The 15000-nt window shown below is 46.2% G+C and overlaps 1 protein-coding gene across 1 annotated transcript in view; it reads right to left on the bottom strand.

The window, feature by feature from the left end:
* Window positions 1–8349: 8349 nt before the first annotated feature.
* Window positions 8350–15000, bottom strand: part of LOC120950724 (zinc finger protein 865-like) — a 12757-nt gene continuing 6106 nt past the window's right edge. Inside the window, exon 1 of the mRNA XM_040368983.2 lies at window positions 8350–15000. This exon is cut by the window's right edge and continues 6106 nt beyond it. Within this exon, the coding sequence (XP_040224917.2) occupies window positions 13087–15000 (1914 nt within the window). The 3' untranslated portion in view covers window positions 8350–13086.

Here is a 15000-nt window from a genome sequence, read left to right as displayed (position 1 = left end):
GATATTTTCCTTTTTTTGTTTGTTTCAATTTGCAAATTTTGATTTTGCGGCGTTTGCTCGAATAGAAGATTTGTTTTGTTTGATCTCTTTTGACTTCACACGATCGAATTATTAGATATATGTATTTGTTACGCCTCTGTGCATTTGAGTCAATTTTTGTTCGTGATCATATTACCTTGCTCTTAAAAGATTTCATCACGCTCGTTAGCCAATTATGTAATTTTGGACGTTCACAAATTTTGTAGGTGCCTGAATTCCTCTTCCCAATTTTGCCAATCCACTTTTTTTATAAAAAGACCAATAATTTAGAGAAAGAAAATAGTGGAAAACTGAAACCAATTGCTGCATCTGGTTTGTTTATTCTGTGTCAATATAGAGCCTAATCTGGAGTGTATGTGTGAATGAAGTGTAGATTCGGTTGTGTATATCAGTTCTGTTCTCGTTGGCTGGCGGTTGTGTAGGTGTAGGTGTGGGTGTGTGTATTGAACGAGTCCATTCAGTACCCACCGAGGACGTTCGCGTCATCCTCGATGCACGATTTATTTTCATTTTGTAATCTATTCTGCGTTGTATGTGTTTTACTCTCTCTCGCTCTGTTTTTCTCTGTCTCTCGTCTACATCTTCGTAATCGCGTAAATCGGTTGTAAAATGTTTTGTATCAAAAAATATTATTGTGTTTTTTTTTTCTTCTTCTTTTTCTTCCGTTTTGCTGGTTCCTGCTCAATATATTGTTACTTTACGTCTGCCGAGCTATGGGGTAGTTGCACGAGATTGACTGTCAATTGACAGAGGGATGCAGTAACGGTGTTATTGCTGTTAGTACTGGTAGTGGTAGTAGTTGTGTGTTGTTTTGCTCTTTGGACAAGCATCGGTAGGTGTGTTTGTGGGTGCGAATTGAGCGCTTCTGTATGGCATTTGGTGAAATGGTTTTCATTTTGTTGGTGTGCATGTGTGCGTGTTTTGAGATTAAAACAAATGTAGTAATCGACCCGACGACGTCCGTCAAAGTTGGCCGTATGTTAATGAACTGTCAAATTGACAACCAACAACAAAAAAAATCTAAAAACCAAAAACTTTCTATGAACTTTCGAGGTTCTATAAAAAAAAACAAAAACTAAAATCTTATCTTGATCTTCACTAGCTAACAAAATTGTACATTCAGTTCGTATTTTAATATTATCTCAATAACACAAAAATTGTTGCAGGGGGGGCGTTAGAAAATATAAATTACTAGCTAATTAATCACTTCACGTTCCTCGTCTTCGGCAGCGTTGAAATCTTTTGCTCCGCTTATTCTCATAACTGCCGCGCGCGCTCGTTCAGGTTTGTTTCGTTCCCTTGCTCCCCTGTCTGCTTCGTCTGTCTTCCATTGTTTTTCCTTCGATTATGTTTGCATGTCGTCGTGTACGGTGTGTGTTCATTTTCGCTGAATAGGTCTCAATCGTTCCGCTCTTTCCGTATAATTTGGACACCGAAAGCTTCTCTTACAAGAAATAGAGTTTGTTTAGTGTGCGCGTGGATGTGTGTGTGTGTGTGTGGGTGTGTTTGTGTTTGATTTACTTCGTGTAGGCTCTTCATGTTTGCTTGCTCTTGTATATAAGTTTAGATGTATGTTTTTTTTTAGTTTTGTTCTGTGAAAAATTGCCTAAAAAATTGTTCCTTTTCCTTCTGTTTGCCTTGTTTGTCGCACGCCTACTCCTGCACGTATAATTTTTCCACCACACCTCAGTCAAAGTGCTTATTTTCTCTTGCTTCAGTTTACTATACACGTTTAAGATACAAACACATATCGGACGTTTTTTTTCCATCTTTATCCCTCTTACTTACACACGGACACACTTCAAGTCTCTCTCTTTCTATCTCTCCCCCTCGCTCTCTCTCTCTCTTTCTTTCTATCTCTCTCTCTCTTTCTTTCTCTCTCTCTCTCTCGCTCTCTCTCAATCTCCCTCTATCAACTTTATAAAATATTGGCGCGAAGAATGCTCATGCGGTGTTATGTAAAGAGAGGTTTAGAATAGTTAACAGAATAAGATTTCAATACCAATGGTTCGTTCCTATACGTGTTTTGTTTTAATTTTTGTCCGTTTTTTCCTCCACTTCTCCGCTCCGTTGTGCCTCTGAACACTGGCAACTTCTTACAATAAATACAGGACACCGTTGTTTGTGCAGTGTCAATTTATCGTTCACTGTTTTCTTGTTTTTTTTGTTTTGTTTTTTTTGTTTTACCGTTGCTTCACATTTTAGTCACAAGTTGTATGTACTCTCGTTTCAGAAAAGAGGAAATAGATGCGAAAGATGTACAACACACATTATAATTGAACCTTTTTTTTGCGTTCATTTTGGAATATTTATGGGCGGAGAATATAAAAAACACTGCGTTTGTTTCCATTTTGTTACGCTTTGTTCAGCTTCGTTTTCTATGTTTCTTTGTTGTTGTTGTTGCTGTTTTACTAATTTGTGCTTTCGGTTGCTAATCGACCATTTCCACCTAAAACACGCACGTACGCACGTGCTCCAGTACACCGTCAGCGATGTTCTGTTTTCTGTTGCAGTTTTATGTAACACGTCCACTATTTCTTCTTTTTTTTTCGATTTCTCTTTTATCTCTTCTTCTTTTGTTTGCGCTTCCTGCCTTTCTAAATTGAGTCTTTGTTTTCATTTGCTTCGCTTTGACAAATAACAGTGTTGCAGTTTTGTTTTCTCTTTTGTATTGAAACCATTTCGATCAAAGTACACCTTTCATCAATCTTTTTTGCTTTAAATATGCGAGTGTGGGTGTGTATGTTTTGGTTTGCATTGCATTTTGTGTAAGTGTTTTAGTATAATTGTGTGTTTTTGTGTGTGTGTGAGTGAGTGCTCAATATGAATATTCTTTAGTGGTTGGTAATCTCACAAAGTAACAAAAAAAGAAAGAAACATAAACATCGTGCACAGGCAACCAACTCTCGCTTCCGTCGCTGGTAGTTGTAGTTGTTACGGGTTGTGGTAGAGTACGAGCGTTTACTGCTACCTGATCTGTCCACTACCACTACCAATGGCCAACCGGTACGTACGTGCTGCACGCGTTACGCCCGGTCGGATGTTATTGTGACTGCTGTGACCGTAACCTATGCCACTCCCTCTCTCTCTCTCTTTCTCTCTTTTTCTTTCTCATCTCACTGCTCTCTTGCCTCTTGCAAAGAGATTCGTTTCCTATCGGTGTATGAGGAGGGATACATTCATTTTACTTTCTTTTTAAGGTTCTTTGTTTTCTTATTTTCTATCTTATCTCTCGTCCTAGCTCCTCGCGACACAGCGACATTTTAACAATCTCTGTTACCTTTTTCTTTTCACGCTAAGTTTATGTACGGTATCTTTTTTTTATAATAATTTTAACGTTATCACAATCATTCGCTTCCATTATTTCCTTCATACTATCTCTCTCTCTCTTTTTTCTTTCTATTTCTCCTGTTACCACATTTTCACATATTTTTACTAGTCTTTTTACTTGTAGCGTGGTCCACTAGTGGCACTAGTGTGCGCAGCAGACCCCTATGTTTTGTCATCTGTTTGATTACCTTCTTCCGGGACATCCACCCGCGTCTGCCTTCACACTATTCAATATCATACGCCTTCATGTACCTAGTACAATTGCTTGAATGTGAAGATTATCGATTTAATTTATATGTATTGATCATTATTGCTCTCTAAAATACACTCACGTACATTCAATCACACACACACACACATTTATATATATATAATATATGAATGGAAAAGTACATCTCAATTGGTATTTTACATGCCCGTTGTGCATGCGTTGTGTTGCTTGATTGGGTTTAGTCCTTTCAAATTTGTTTCGGTTTTTCCTTTGTAAACTATTTCTATATATATATATATACCTACGCTCAATCACACTGCCGCCCCGGTGCCGTAAAAGGTTGCCGTAATGTTTTGTTAAAATTCGCCGCCGGCAACAAACGTTGCCTGCCAGTGCCGCAGCCAGGCAAGACCTGCAGCCTGTAACGGCAGCGTCCTCGGCTTCTGTTCCGGGTCACGTTACGCGCGCGCGTTACTTGCGTGCCTGTCTGTTGCGCTGAGCTGCGTCCGGAGGCTCTGGTCGCTCGTGTTAGTTTTGTGGGCCTTGTTTCTGCAATAATTTAGTCCCACCATTCCGCTTGCAAGCGGGCGGGTCGCTCCAGCCACGCGACGCCCGCCACACCAATATCCCAATATCACTTTGCTTGCAATGTGGAATGTTACGAATAAGTAAGTAAGTTAGCAAGTCACAACACCGAATAGTATTTTGTTTTTGAGTTTTCGCGTTTTTTTCTTCTCTCTCTCTCTCTCTCTCTCTCTCTCTCTCTCTCTCACACACACACAAGGTTTCCTGTCGGTTGATTTAATCATTCCAATCCAATTGTGTGTAATTGAACGCATCGTATCGGTCTAGCTAGTGCCCACGGCTGAACGCACAACATTAAAGTCAATTGGTAAATATTAATCCTTCCGCCCTCACACACACACACACACCGTTCTCACACGCATTCATTATCACTTGTATGCATTGCTGCTAGCCTCACGAACGTCTCGCCTATAGTATAGTCTCGATCGACGCCTGATCAATCTTATTTCACTCAGGAAAAAAGATGCGCTTACAGATTGGGAGAAAAAGATAATTTAAAAATTGATTTAACTACCAAGTCTATTGCCCCTCCATAAAATGTACAAGATTTTGTTTTGTTTTTTTTTTTTTTGTTTGGTTATTAAATTTAGCTCGCTTACGCGGTTTGCTTAATCTTAATTTAGTGTGCTCGCCCTCACTCGCCGACATCGTGCTTCCCCATCCCGCGGCCGGGCTCTGGAAGGTGCAATTTGCAGCCTTCCCATCCGGTTTCAGTCCTCGGGCGAGCCAATAATTATCACTTAACTCCAATTCGGCAAACGGACAAGAAGGGTAACTGGGCTGGGCCGGGTAGCTACTACATTAAGCCATGCCCTAATCTGTACATGCGAGCGAAAAGCTACATCGTTCGCCCGCCGTCCTAGCACTGCGATATACATGCAAACTAGTGCAACGGAGCAACTGAATGGGCCGACTGAACACAACCGTTTCGTTCGATGGTGGAACGCAAACGAAAAATAAAACGAGAAAACGTTACTTGGCGTTACGGCGTAACGCTACCGGTACGTAATCATCACACACTGGCGCGCTGGGGGCTGCTATTACCTACACTTTAAATGAAATGTAGAGGAGCAAAACAAAAAAAAACAACAACAACAAAACTAACAACATTTTTCAGATCACGCACACTCACGCCAGTGGTTGAGTGTAAAGACTTCAGCACTGCAACGCTTTTGCAAGCCGGCTAAAAACAATCTATCAGTAGACTTGTGCTACTGCAATATGGTAACTGTACGTGTTTCATTCTTTGGTTCGACTATTTGTTTGTTTGTTCGTTTGTTTGCTGTTGCGTTTGTGCTGCTGCGTTGGCTTGGATTGGGTTCGGTTGCACTGTTATCACAGGTGGGCAGCGACAATGTGTCGATACTTACTGCTAGTGTAGGTTGTCCCCGTCCTCAGGGGGGCTTGTTACTTACTGTAGTTTGCTGGGCGGGTGTGCTTGGTAGTTGCTTCACTGGTTCGGCAGTAGTAGTGTGGTCGATGATGGCGATCGTTGTCGTTTCTTGTATTGCGTGCTTGTATACTGTGTTGGTGCGGGTGTGTATGAGAATGTATTGCAATATATGGCCACTGTTTGCAGTCGATAGTTGGTGGGTTTCGTTAACTAGACGTACCGCGCCGTGTCACGCCCTCGTAATTCGTAAGTAAATCTCTTACTATCTCTCTCTCTCCCTCTCTCTCTCTCTCTCTCTCTCTCTCTCTCTCTCTCTCTCTCTCTCTCTACTTTACTTATTCTTCCCTCCTCTATCACCCGACCGTACCGACTGAAGATGCACGGGAACTGAGCACACAAAATCAATATTAGTAGTTAGTAGTAGTAGTAGTAGTAGTAGTAGTGGTAATGGCAGTCTACGCAAACGTCAACAGATTAGCCCTGGTTTGACAAACCTGGCGATAAAAGAATCAACAAAGCAAAACGAATAACGAGTAAACCTTAAACACTAGTCCTCCCTCCTCCTCCTCCTCCTCCTCCTCCTCCTCCTCCTCCTGCCCGCTGTCACTTGCGCAACACTGTGGACACTCGTTCGTTAAAATCTGGTCAAAGTGCATGGTGTGGGTATTGTGGTTGCTTACTCCTTAACGCTACGACTAACCGAGTATGTTCACTCTTTTATACATGAAGCGCACCCCCGGGTGCCAGGCCAACGACACTGTGTGCTCTGTGTGTGCGTGTGTATCTGTGTATTATTTATGGACAGTGTAAAGATTGCTTGTCCCGCAGGCACGCACGCTTGTGCCGTAAATACTTTTGAGCGCCCCATTGCATGGTTTTCCATGTTCACAAAGTTGTGCTGCACAGTAATGGCCAGGGGGCTTACGCTTTGCTAGCTCTTCAGTACCGCAATATATCACTAATTCCATACTTCCATAGAGTCTGTTCATTGTGGCCGGCTTAGTAGACGTGGCTTAGTAGCCCATCGTTACGCTGTCTAAGTGCGCGCACTGCAGAGACTTGCTCTCTCTCTCTCTCTTCTTTCTCTCTCTCTCTCTTGCGGTGCAAAACAAAACAAAGGTTAGTATACCGCATCGGGTATCGGTGTGGGTCACTTACGTACTAGCTTACGGCGTAATAGATCCTCGTGCACGAGCTGATTACTATTAGTCACACTTCAATATTGCTTCAGTTATTCAATTTGTCTGTTGTAGTTCAGTTGCGTTCTGTAGGTAGTACGGTGTGTGTGTGTGTGCGTTTTTTTTTTCGAGTACCATGTATGTGTTTGGATGTGTTTGTTCTCTTAGTCACTCTATTCTTCTTACACAGTTCCCTTGTGGAATATGGAAGCCGGTTGAATTTTGGTTTTTGAAGAGCTGTATACTAGCACGTAACGTAAAAAGCAAAACAAAATGGCGACGTGTGCTACGTTCACAATGGTTGGTTGGTATTGGGGGCTTCCCCCAATATTTACGCTGTTCTACACGTCTTATGACAAGAACACCGGTTTACACCACACGCATGCAACCCGGATGGGAGAGAAAACGAAAAAATGTGTCATCTGTGGATCACCATTTTTTTTTTGCTTTTTAAATCTACCACTAAACATTCCTTCTCTACACCTCTGCGCTCCGGGGCGCCTACACTCGATGCTTCTTCGCCCGCCTCTGGTACTCTCTCTCTCTCTCTCGCTCTCTCTCACTATCTCTTCCTACTTTGACTAAAAAAATTTGTACAACACGTTTCAAAAAATACACATTCAGTTCCAGTTTACTAGTTTACTCTGCTAAGGAAACCCCTCGGTTACGTTCAGATCCCTCGATGTCGTCCTCACCCTCTCCGCCATGGCTACGGCTAACGGAAAACGAAAGGAAATGAAGAACAGCAGCTTCCAGTTCGACTGAAAGAAGCTTAGTAGATACGGGCGAGAACTTGCTGATTTCTCTAATTCTCACTCTCTCTCTTTCTCTCTCTCTCTCTCTCTCTCTCTCTCTTTCTCAAAATTGACATAAACGGAAAACGGAATCCCAAACAAAAAAGTTACGCATGCTCGCACACACACACATATATAGAACAATGTGCCAAAAACACGTGTGTGTGTGGCATAATCGAACTTTGCCTCGATTGTACAAACAGAGGAAACGATTCTTCTGCTTGGGATGTGGCGGTGGCAAAGGGGGCGGTGGCTTGGTGGCAAGATTGAACTCGCAGCCGCTCAGCACGCCCCTATCGTCCCGCACCAGTACCTGATTCAGTTAGTCTTGTCGGTAGGAACTTAATTGAATCTCCATCAGAGTATTTGCTATCGATACACGTAATCTTAAGTAGAATAATGCTGCTCTCTCTCTCTCTCTCCCTCTCTCTCTCTTATTTTCTCACTCTCTCTATTCCTCCCATTTCCTACCCTAGCGCGTGCCTAAGAGTCTATCGACTAGTAGTGTCAGTGTGTGTATGTTTTGCATGTCTTAAGTACAAGAGTTCACATTAGACGCACGCGACCAAGCTAACGGTGTGTGTTTGCTATTGCTATAGGTGTGTGTGTTTGTGTGTGTGTGTGTGTGTACTATTCCCTGCCGTATGACAGTTATTATGACAGCTAAACCTGATAGTAGTTGCGCGGACCGTACCTACGCCGCACGACATTAACAAACACTGATTTAGTAGACGAGCTTATTCTAGCTTTCCTCTTTTCCCAGCCTTCCTCAATAGCTGATAATGTGTGATTTGGTTTCAATCTCCAACCCCCCTCCCCCCCTTCCCCTCTCCAGGTTCGCTTCAGCTTTTATTTACAGGGTTTAAACTTTAAACTACTCAACTATTACAGACATCAATCTAATTAGTAGTGGGGTGGCAACATCTCCCCTACTAGCAGGCTGTATTCTTCTTACTGCACGTTTTTATCTCCTGGTTCCTTCCCTTCTTTGCAACATGCAACGGGCATGTTGTTGTTGTTGTTTTTTCTTCTCTTTTTGGTATGGTAATGGCAGAAATAAAAGTAAACAACAACCGCGCGACATCTATATGGTAATTAATTTTGCATTTTCTTACATGTAAGTAGTATTAGTAGTAGTAATAGTAGTAGATTCTATTTTCTTTTTTTTTGGTAGAGCGTTACTGCTCGTGAAATTAAAACGACACCAAATGTATATACTGTTCGTTACTTAGTAATATTCGACCTAGCATGTGTGTGTTGAGTGTGTTTTGAATTGTTGGAAGCGTTGCTAGGGTTGTGTGTGCTTATCTGACGCTCTGCTCCCATGGTGTTGACGTTCAGTGCCTGTTCAGTCACCGTACCTAGTGTACACCTAGTACCCTCCTGCCACCTATCAGGTGTGCGTTTGGGTGTGTGGGTGTGTGTGTTTGTTTGTGTTTTCGTACGCTGCTTACTACATTTGTCTGATGTTACTCTGAGGTACATTTAATTTGGCACAGTGAAATTGTATCTTTCCCCTCCTCATTCGTCCATTCGACCTTCGCGTTTGCTAGCATATGGGCCGCTGCACAGCCACAACGGCGTTTACCGTTCGCTGAACTACGGCCGAGCAGTGCCGCCATCTTGTTGGCGTCGTTTGAGAGTAACGAGAGAGTGGCGCGTTACTGCAGCGTTACTAAAAGATTGTAGGGTTTCCCTTTTCTAGTAGGCCTGCCATGGGCAATGAGTACAGCTTTCAGTCCTCTCTTTCTTTCTTTCTCTCTCTCTCTCTCTCTCTCTTTCTTGCTCTCTCTCTCTCACTCGATCTTTCTCGTATCGTTTGCCACAAATAACTAGCACACTTTTGTGTACTTGAGTGCGTGTGTGAGTGCTTGTGTGCGTGTGGATGAGTGTTCTTGTGCCTTACTCGTCTTGTATGGGAATAAAAATAAAATCTCTCTGTGTTAAAAAACTCTCTGTTGGGCAGTCGCTGAACTGAACCCGAACGACCACGGCGTTCTACTGTGTTCCTCGTTGTGCTATTCCATTTTTCCGTTCTCTACTACCGTTTCCTATATTTTCCATCTCGTCCCGTGCCATGTAATCTTGTACTTAGTACTTTATGTATGAACAAAAAAACCTTGTATATGTATAGCCTTAAGTAGTATTCGTTTCAAGGGAGGGGACGCGTATTTTCGTTACGTAGGTTTCGGTTTGTTAGTTTGTTGGTGGGGATTGCGGAGCTAGCTGTAGTAAACAATAACGCGTGGTAAACCAAGTACCATTGTGCTTCGCATCGGTTGTAACACTATTGCCTATCCGGATGTCCGACGTTCCAGGCGCATCCTGTCCGGTTCTACTAACATCCGGTACTAACGGTTTACTGAGTGAGTGTGGTTGCGCACGGTGGCGCTTCCTGGCGGCTTCCTTAATAAGTTGTGTACGACTGGCTGGAAAAAAATTCCCGTTTTTGTTTCTGGCTTAAGTTTACATGTAAATATAGAATGTATAAAAGTAACCCAAAACCTTAGTATTTCAACTCCATTTGTAGTTTCTGCTGCAAGAACTGCTGCTGTGTATATCTTCCTGGTATCGGTTGTGCCTGCGCCTGCGATGAGTTGCGTGTTTTCCCCTTCTTTGGTCGTGCAACGGGATCAACTCGACCTGCGGCCCAAACCTCCTTGCACCTCCGTCTACCCAACCTCCAGTGTGCCCTCTTCGTCTTTTGGGGGGTTCGTTGCAAGCTGTCGTGACGGATTTTCTGTTTCATTTGGTTCGCAACGTTGTTACGCTGTTCCTTGGAGTTGGTTTGGTTGTTGTATTTTGTTTGCTCTTCTTAGATATCTGCGTGTAAAATCACTATTGAATCTCTTTGTTTTCGCTATGTTTTCTCTCTCTCTCTCTCTCTCGTCTCTTACGCTCCGCTTCGTTGCTGTATAAGTATAAATAGCTTAATTCTGTTGAATATATAGAAAATAATCACATTCAGTTGTTTCTGGTTTTTCGATTAGTTGCTGGCCTTCGTCCTGTGTTGCGACTCAAGGATTTCTTTCTTTCTTTTTTCTACTGGCAGACACGGACGGGAGTGCACACAGATTGTGTCGTCACAACACTCATCGATTGGGGTTTTTGGTTTGTTTTGCTGTGTGGTTCCGTTGGCATCCATTTATCATACTGCGACTGCCGACTGTGTTAAATATTATTATTGTGTGAGTGTGTGTGTGTGTGTTTACTTTGTTGTTTATTACGTGATTGCAAGTCCTATCAGCTAGACACTGCCAACTGTCAAACTTCATGTCCATAATGCCGAAGTCCATTTATGTTCCAGGTCGATGCAAAGCTTTGTTTTTGCTAGTTCAAAGAGTTAATACAAAGTTCTTGTATTTGACAGTTGCCTCGTTCATTGTTATTCGCACAAACAGAGGCTCAATGTGAATAGTGGGTTAAATTGACGGCTAATTTGAATTGAATTGCATTATGAATATAATGAAGCATGTTCTCCCAGCGGAAATTCGATCGAAATACAAGTGTTGTGCCCAAAAGGAACTGTTTCGGTTGCGCTTGATTCTGCCAAATATTACAGGATTGTGAGTAGCAGTTCAGTGGCTACACTTAAGATTGAAACACAGTAAAATCTCTCTAAGGCGAATCTTCAAGGGACCGTCAACTTAGAGAGATATTGATGTTGCGGAAAACTAATGAATTTGAGGCTATGATGTTTCCAAGAAACTACCGAAAAAACCTGGCATCCTTGGACCAATATCTTTGTGAACTGTTGTGCAAAAATATATCTTAGAGAATTTCGGCTGCCAAATCGCAGATGCACCTTACAGAATGTTCACCTTAGAGAGATCATCATCTTTAAGAGACATAAAATGTATGGAAAATGATCTTAGAGTGATTTCACTGTATCACCAAACCAACAAACATCGTTTTCAAAAGGATGTAGGATCCTGTTGATAAGTTATCCAGTAGTTACAAAATGGTTGCAGCAACCCCTACAAAATGTAAACAAACAAACTGGACTAGGTAACTGTCAAACCAAGACATGCTCTACTTATTTTCGTTTGTCAGTTCTTCGACCTGTATCTTATACAGACTTTGCAATCGTAAATCGTAAATCCTAAACAAATCTGTTAAAAACCTAGGTTAAAACTGGACACCGGAAAACTATCTCTGTATCATTCTGTTTTGCGTTGTATCAGTTGTGTGATTGTGACTATCTCTCTCTCTCTCTTTCTCTCTCTCGCTTGCTCTTTCCGTCTCCCCCTCTCTCTCATTTTGGTAACTCTCTGCACAATGGACGCCATTTAGTTTTAGTTCGCCTTTGGCCACTGTAGTAGTGGTTTCGTTTGCCTAGCCTAACACCGATAACACACATATAGATACACACATAGAATCCATTCGTGAGCGATCGGGCGAAATCAAACACTCTTTTGCACGGCACAGTAGCATCGGTTCGCTTGTTTACATCGTTTCGCTATGCCGTAAAATCACAGATAATTAATTGCGGACTGTTTTGCTTTAGAGTTGTTTCGGGAAGGAGATGGTGGTGTGGGGAACGGGTGGCTGTTGCGTAAGAAAACATGCACAACAAAACGGACCTATGCCACATAGTGCACTCCCCAACTCTCCCTCGAATATGGAACAGGAAGAAGAAAACAAAAAACGAACGAAAACTCCCAGACTAGTAGCGTTTTTGGTTTCGTTTCAATTGTCAATGGTACCTGGTCGCAAGTGCTCCGCAGTAAGATGGCGGACGGAATGCAGTGCGGCAATAAACGTTTCTCCGGGCGTTCAATGGGCGCAATGTTCAATGTGCTTTGGTTGCCTGAGGTAAAATTGTTCCACATTGAACTTGCTCTCTCCCTCTCGATTTCTCTCTATCTCTCTCTCTCTCTCTCTCATCCTCCCTTCCTATCTAACTTTCTCTCCGGTTGCCGGTGCGTGCTACCCATGCGTGACTGTTTGTTTCATTTGTTTGTGTGTGTGTGTGTGTGCTTGTTTATATTATATGTGTATTAGTGTTCACGTACAACAACGATAATAGACGAAAGTTGCATTTACAAGTACACAGCTAGTCTTAAAATTGTTTTTTTTTGTTTTGGATGCAGTCTATCCAACCACTAACACCGAGGGACGCTAGCGTGGGCGGCCATTTTGTGCTACTGAGGACGCTTCGCATTGTTCTCTCTGTCTCTATTTCGCTCGCTTTTTAGCGTTTAGTAGGTTGCAATGGCCATTTATCTCTTCCTCTTTCTCTTTCTCTCTCTCTCTTTCTCTCTCTCTCGCTGTAGTATTCTGTGTTTGTGTGTTTGAGTGTAGTATTGCTTTGCGTTGCACGAACGAAGGAGTTATGGCGGCGTCTCTAAGAGCGCCGCGCACCTCCAACGCCTTCTTGTAGGTAGGTTTCGGTACAGATTCAACTACGGACCCTCTCGGACAGGGTGCCTCTCTCTTGCGCGCTCTCTCTCTCCCTCTCTTCCACACGACTCTCCCCCACCCCGTTGCACCAGTTCAGTTCGCTTACTTCCGACAGAGGACCGACATGCGCGGGCGCCTCCGCCGGCCCTCCTCTCACGGGCGCGGCGACAGCTGGTGGACGTGCGTGGTCAGATGCTTGGAGAGGTAGTCGGCCCGGGCGAAGCACTTGCCGCACGCCTCGCAGTGGTACGGCCGCTCGCCGGTGTGGATGCGCAGGTGGCGCGTCAGGTCGGACTTGCCGCCGAACGCGCGCCCACAGAACAGGCAGACGAACGGCCGCTCGCCGGTGTGCTTGCGGACGTGCAGCTTCAGGTTTTCCTTCGACCGGACGCACTTGCCGCAGAACGGGCAGGCGAACCGGCGGTCCCGCTGCTTCTCGGCCGCGTCCACCCGCAGAAAGTTCAGGATGGAGGCTTCCTGCGGATCGAGCCCGAGCAGCCGGTGGTGCGGTATCGTCTCCGCGTTGATCAGACTGTTGAGCGTGTGGCTGAGCGAGGAGGCCGGCCCGCTGGTAGCGGTGGTGGTGGTGCCGGGCGGCGACAGGGCGTGCGCGTGCGCATGCACCAGCCCCCCGCCACTGGTCGGTGTGGTCGCCGCCCCGGGTGCTGCCGCACTGCCATGCACACTGCTCGATTCAGCCTCCATCGAGCGGACGACGGACGCGTGGTGCTGGTGGTGGTGGTGATGGGCGGCGGCAGCCGCCACCGCCGCCACCGAGGCCGCCTGGTAGCGCTTCAGCTCGCCGGTCAGCAGCGCCTCGCTAGCGGCCTCCACCATCGGCCCGATGCGCCCACCATTGCTGCAGGGGCTCGCATTGATCCCGTTGCTGTGACAGACGGTGCTGTTGTTGATGGTCGTGGTGGTGGCAGTGGTGCTGCACGCACTACTACTACCACTGCTGCTACTGTTGTTGCTGTTGCTACTACCATTACTACAGCCGCCGCCGCCGCCGCCGCCACTGTTACTACTGCTGCTGATCTTAGTGTGCGTGTCATCGGCCGCCGTCGGAGGGGCGCAGTCGGCCGCCGGTTGGTTTTGCAGCGCCGAATCGGACACCGTGTCGTCCTGCTCCACCGTGCCTCCCCCCTCCGAGCCGTCGCCCACGCCGGCCGCCGTGCGGCTGCGCAGATCGGCCACCATCGCGCTGCTGGCCGCCTCGCCGCCGCCGCCGCCCTCGTTCGTGCTCGACACGGCCGGCTCGCTGTCGGCGGGCGGTGCTCCCACCCCGCCCCCACCACCCTTCTTGCCGTGGAGCCGCTCGAGCGCGTGGTTCAGCCGGTGCTTCTTGAACGACTTCAGGTAGCGGAACTGCATGCCGCACACGTCGCAGGTGAAGAGCTTGTCGGCCGGGACCCGGCTCCGACCGCCGCCGCCGCCCGGCTCCCCCCGGTGATGCTTCGCCAGCACCGTCCGGTACCGGCAGCAGGCGTACCGGCTCTTCTGCCCGCACAGCCCGCACAGGTACGGCTTGTCGTCGTGGATCGTCAGGTGCGGGTGCTGCAGGGCGGAGTGCTGCTCCAGCAGCCAGGCGGACGGGAAGTTGGCCATGCAGATGTGACACTTGGCGGTGTCGGTGCCGGACGCTGCTGCCGCCGCGCTGCCACTGCCGCCCCCGGTGGAGGTGGTGGGCGTGGGCGAGCCGCCACTCAGCTGCCGGACGTCGCGGAACAGCGACAGCCCAGTGTCGTCGCAGCTGGGCGACGGGGCAGACGAGGACGGTGCTGATGCCGCTGGTGTAGCTGGTGGTGGTGGTGGTGGTGGTGGTGGTTTGCGCAGCAACAGCTCCTCACCGCCCCCATTGCGGAAGCCTTCCTTGGTGAGTCCGTCCCGGACGCGAATCATCGTCGCTTTCGTCGGCGAGCTGCCGGCGGCCATCTTGTCGTGCTCGTAGGACGCTGCCGTGGCGGTGGTGCTTGCGTGGGTCGTGGCGTGCAGGTTGAGCGGCTCCTTGCAGTCTTCGAGCGGCTGTTGGTGCTGGCTCGGCGTCCCGTCCGGCGTGGTGGTGCC

The sequence above is a fragment of the Anopheles coluzzii genome, chromosome X (assembly GCF_943734685.1).
Source record: "Anopheles coluzzii chromosome X, AcolN3, whole genome shotgun sequence".
NCBI lineage: Eukaryota > Metazoa > Arthropoda > Insecta > Diptera > Culicidae > Anopheles > Anopheles coluzzii.
The sequence above is the reverse complement of the archived record's forward strand: the minus strand, read 5'-3'. Positions and strand labels throughout refer to the sequence as shown.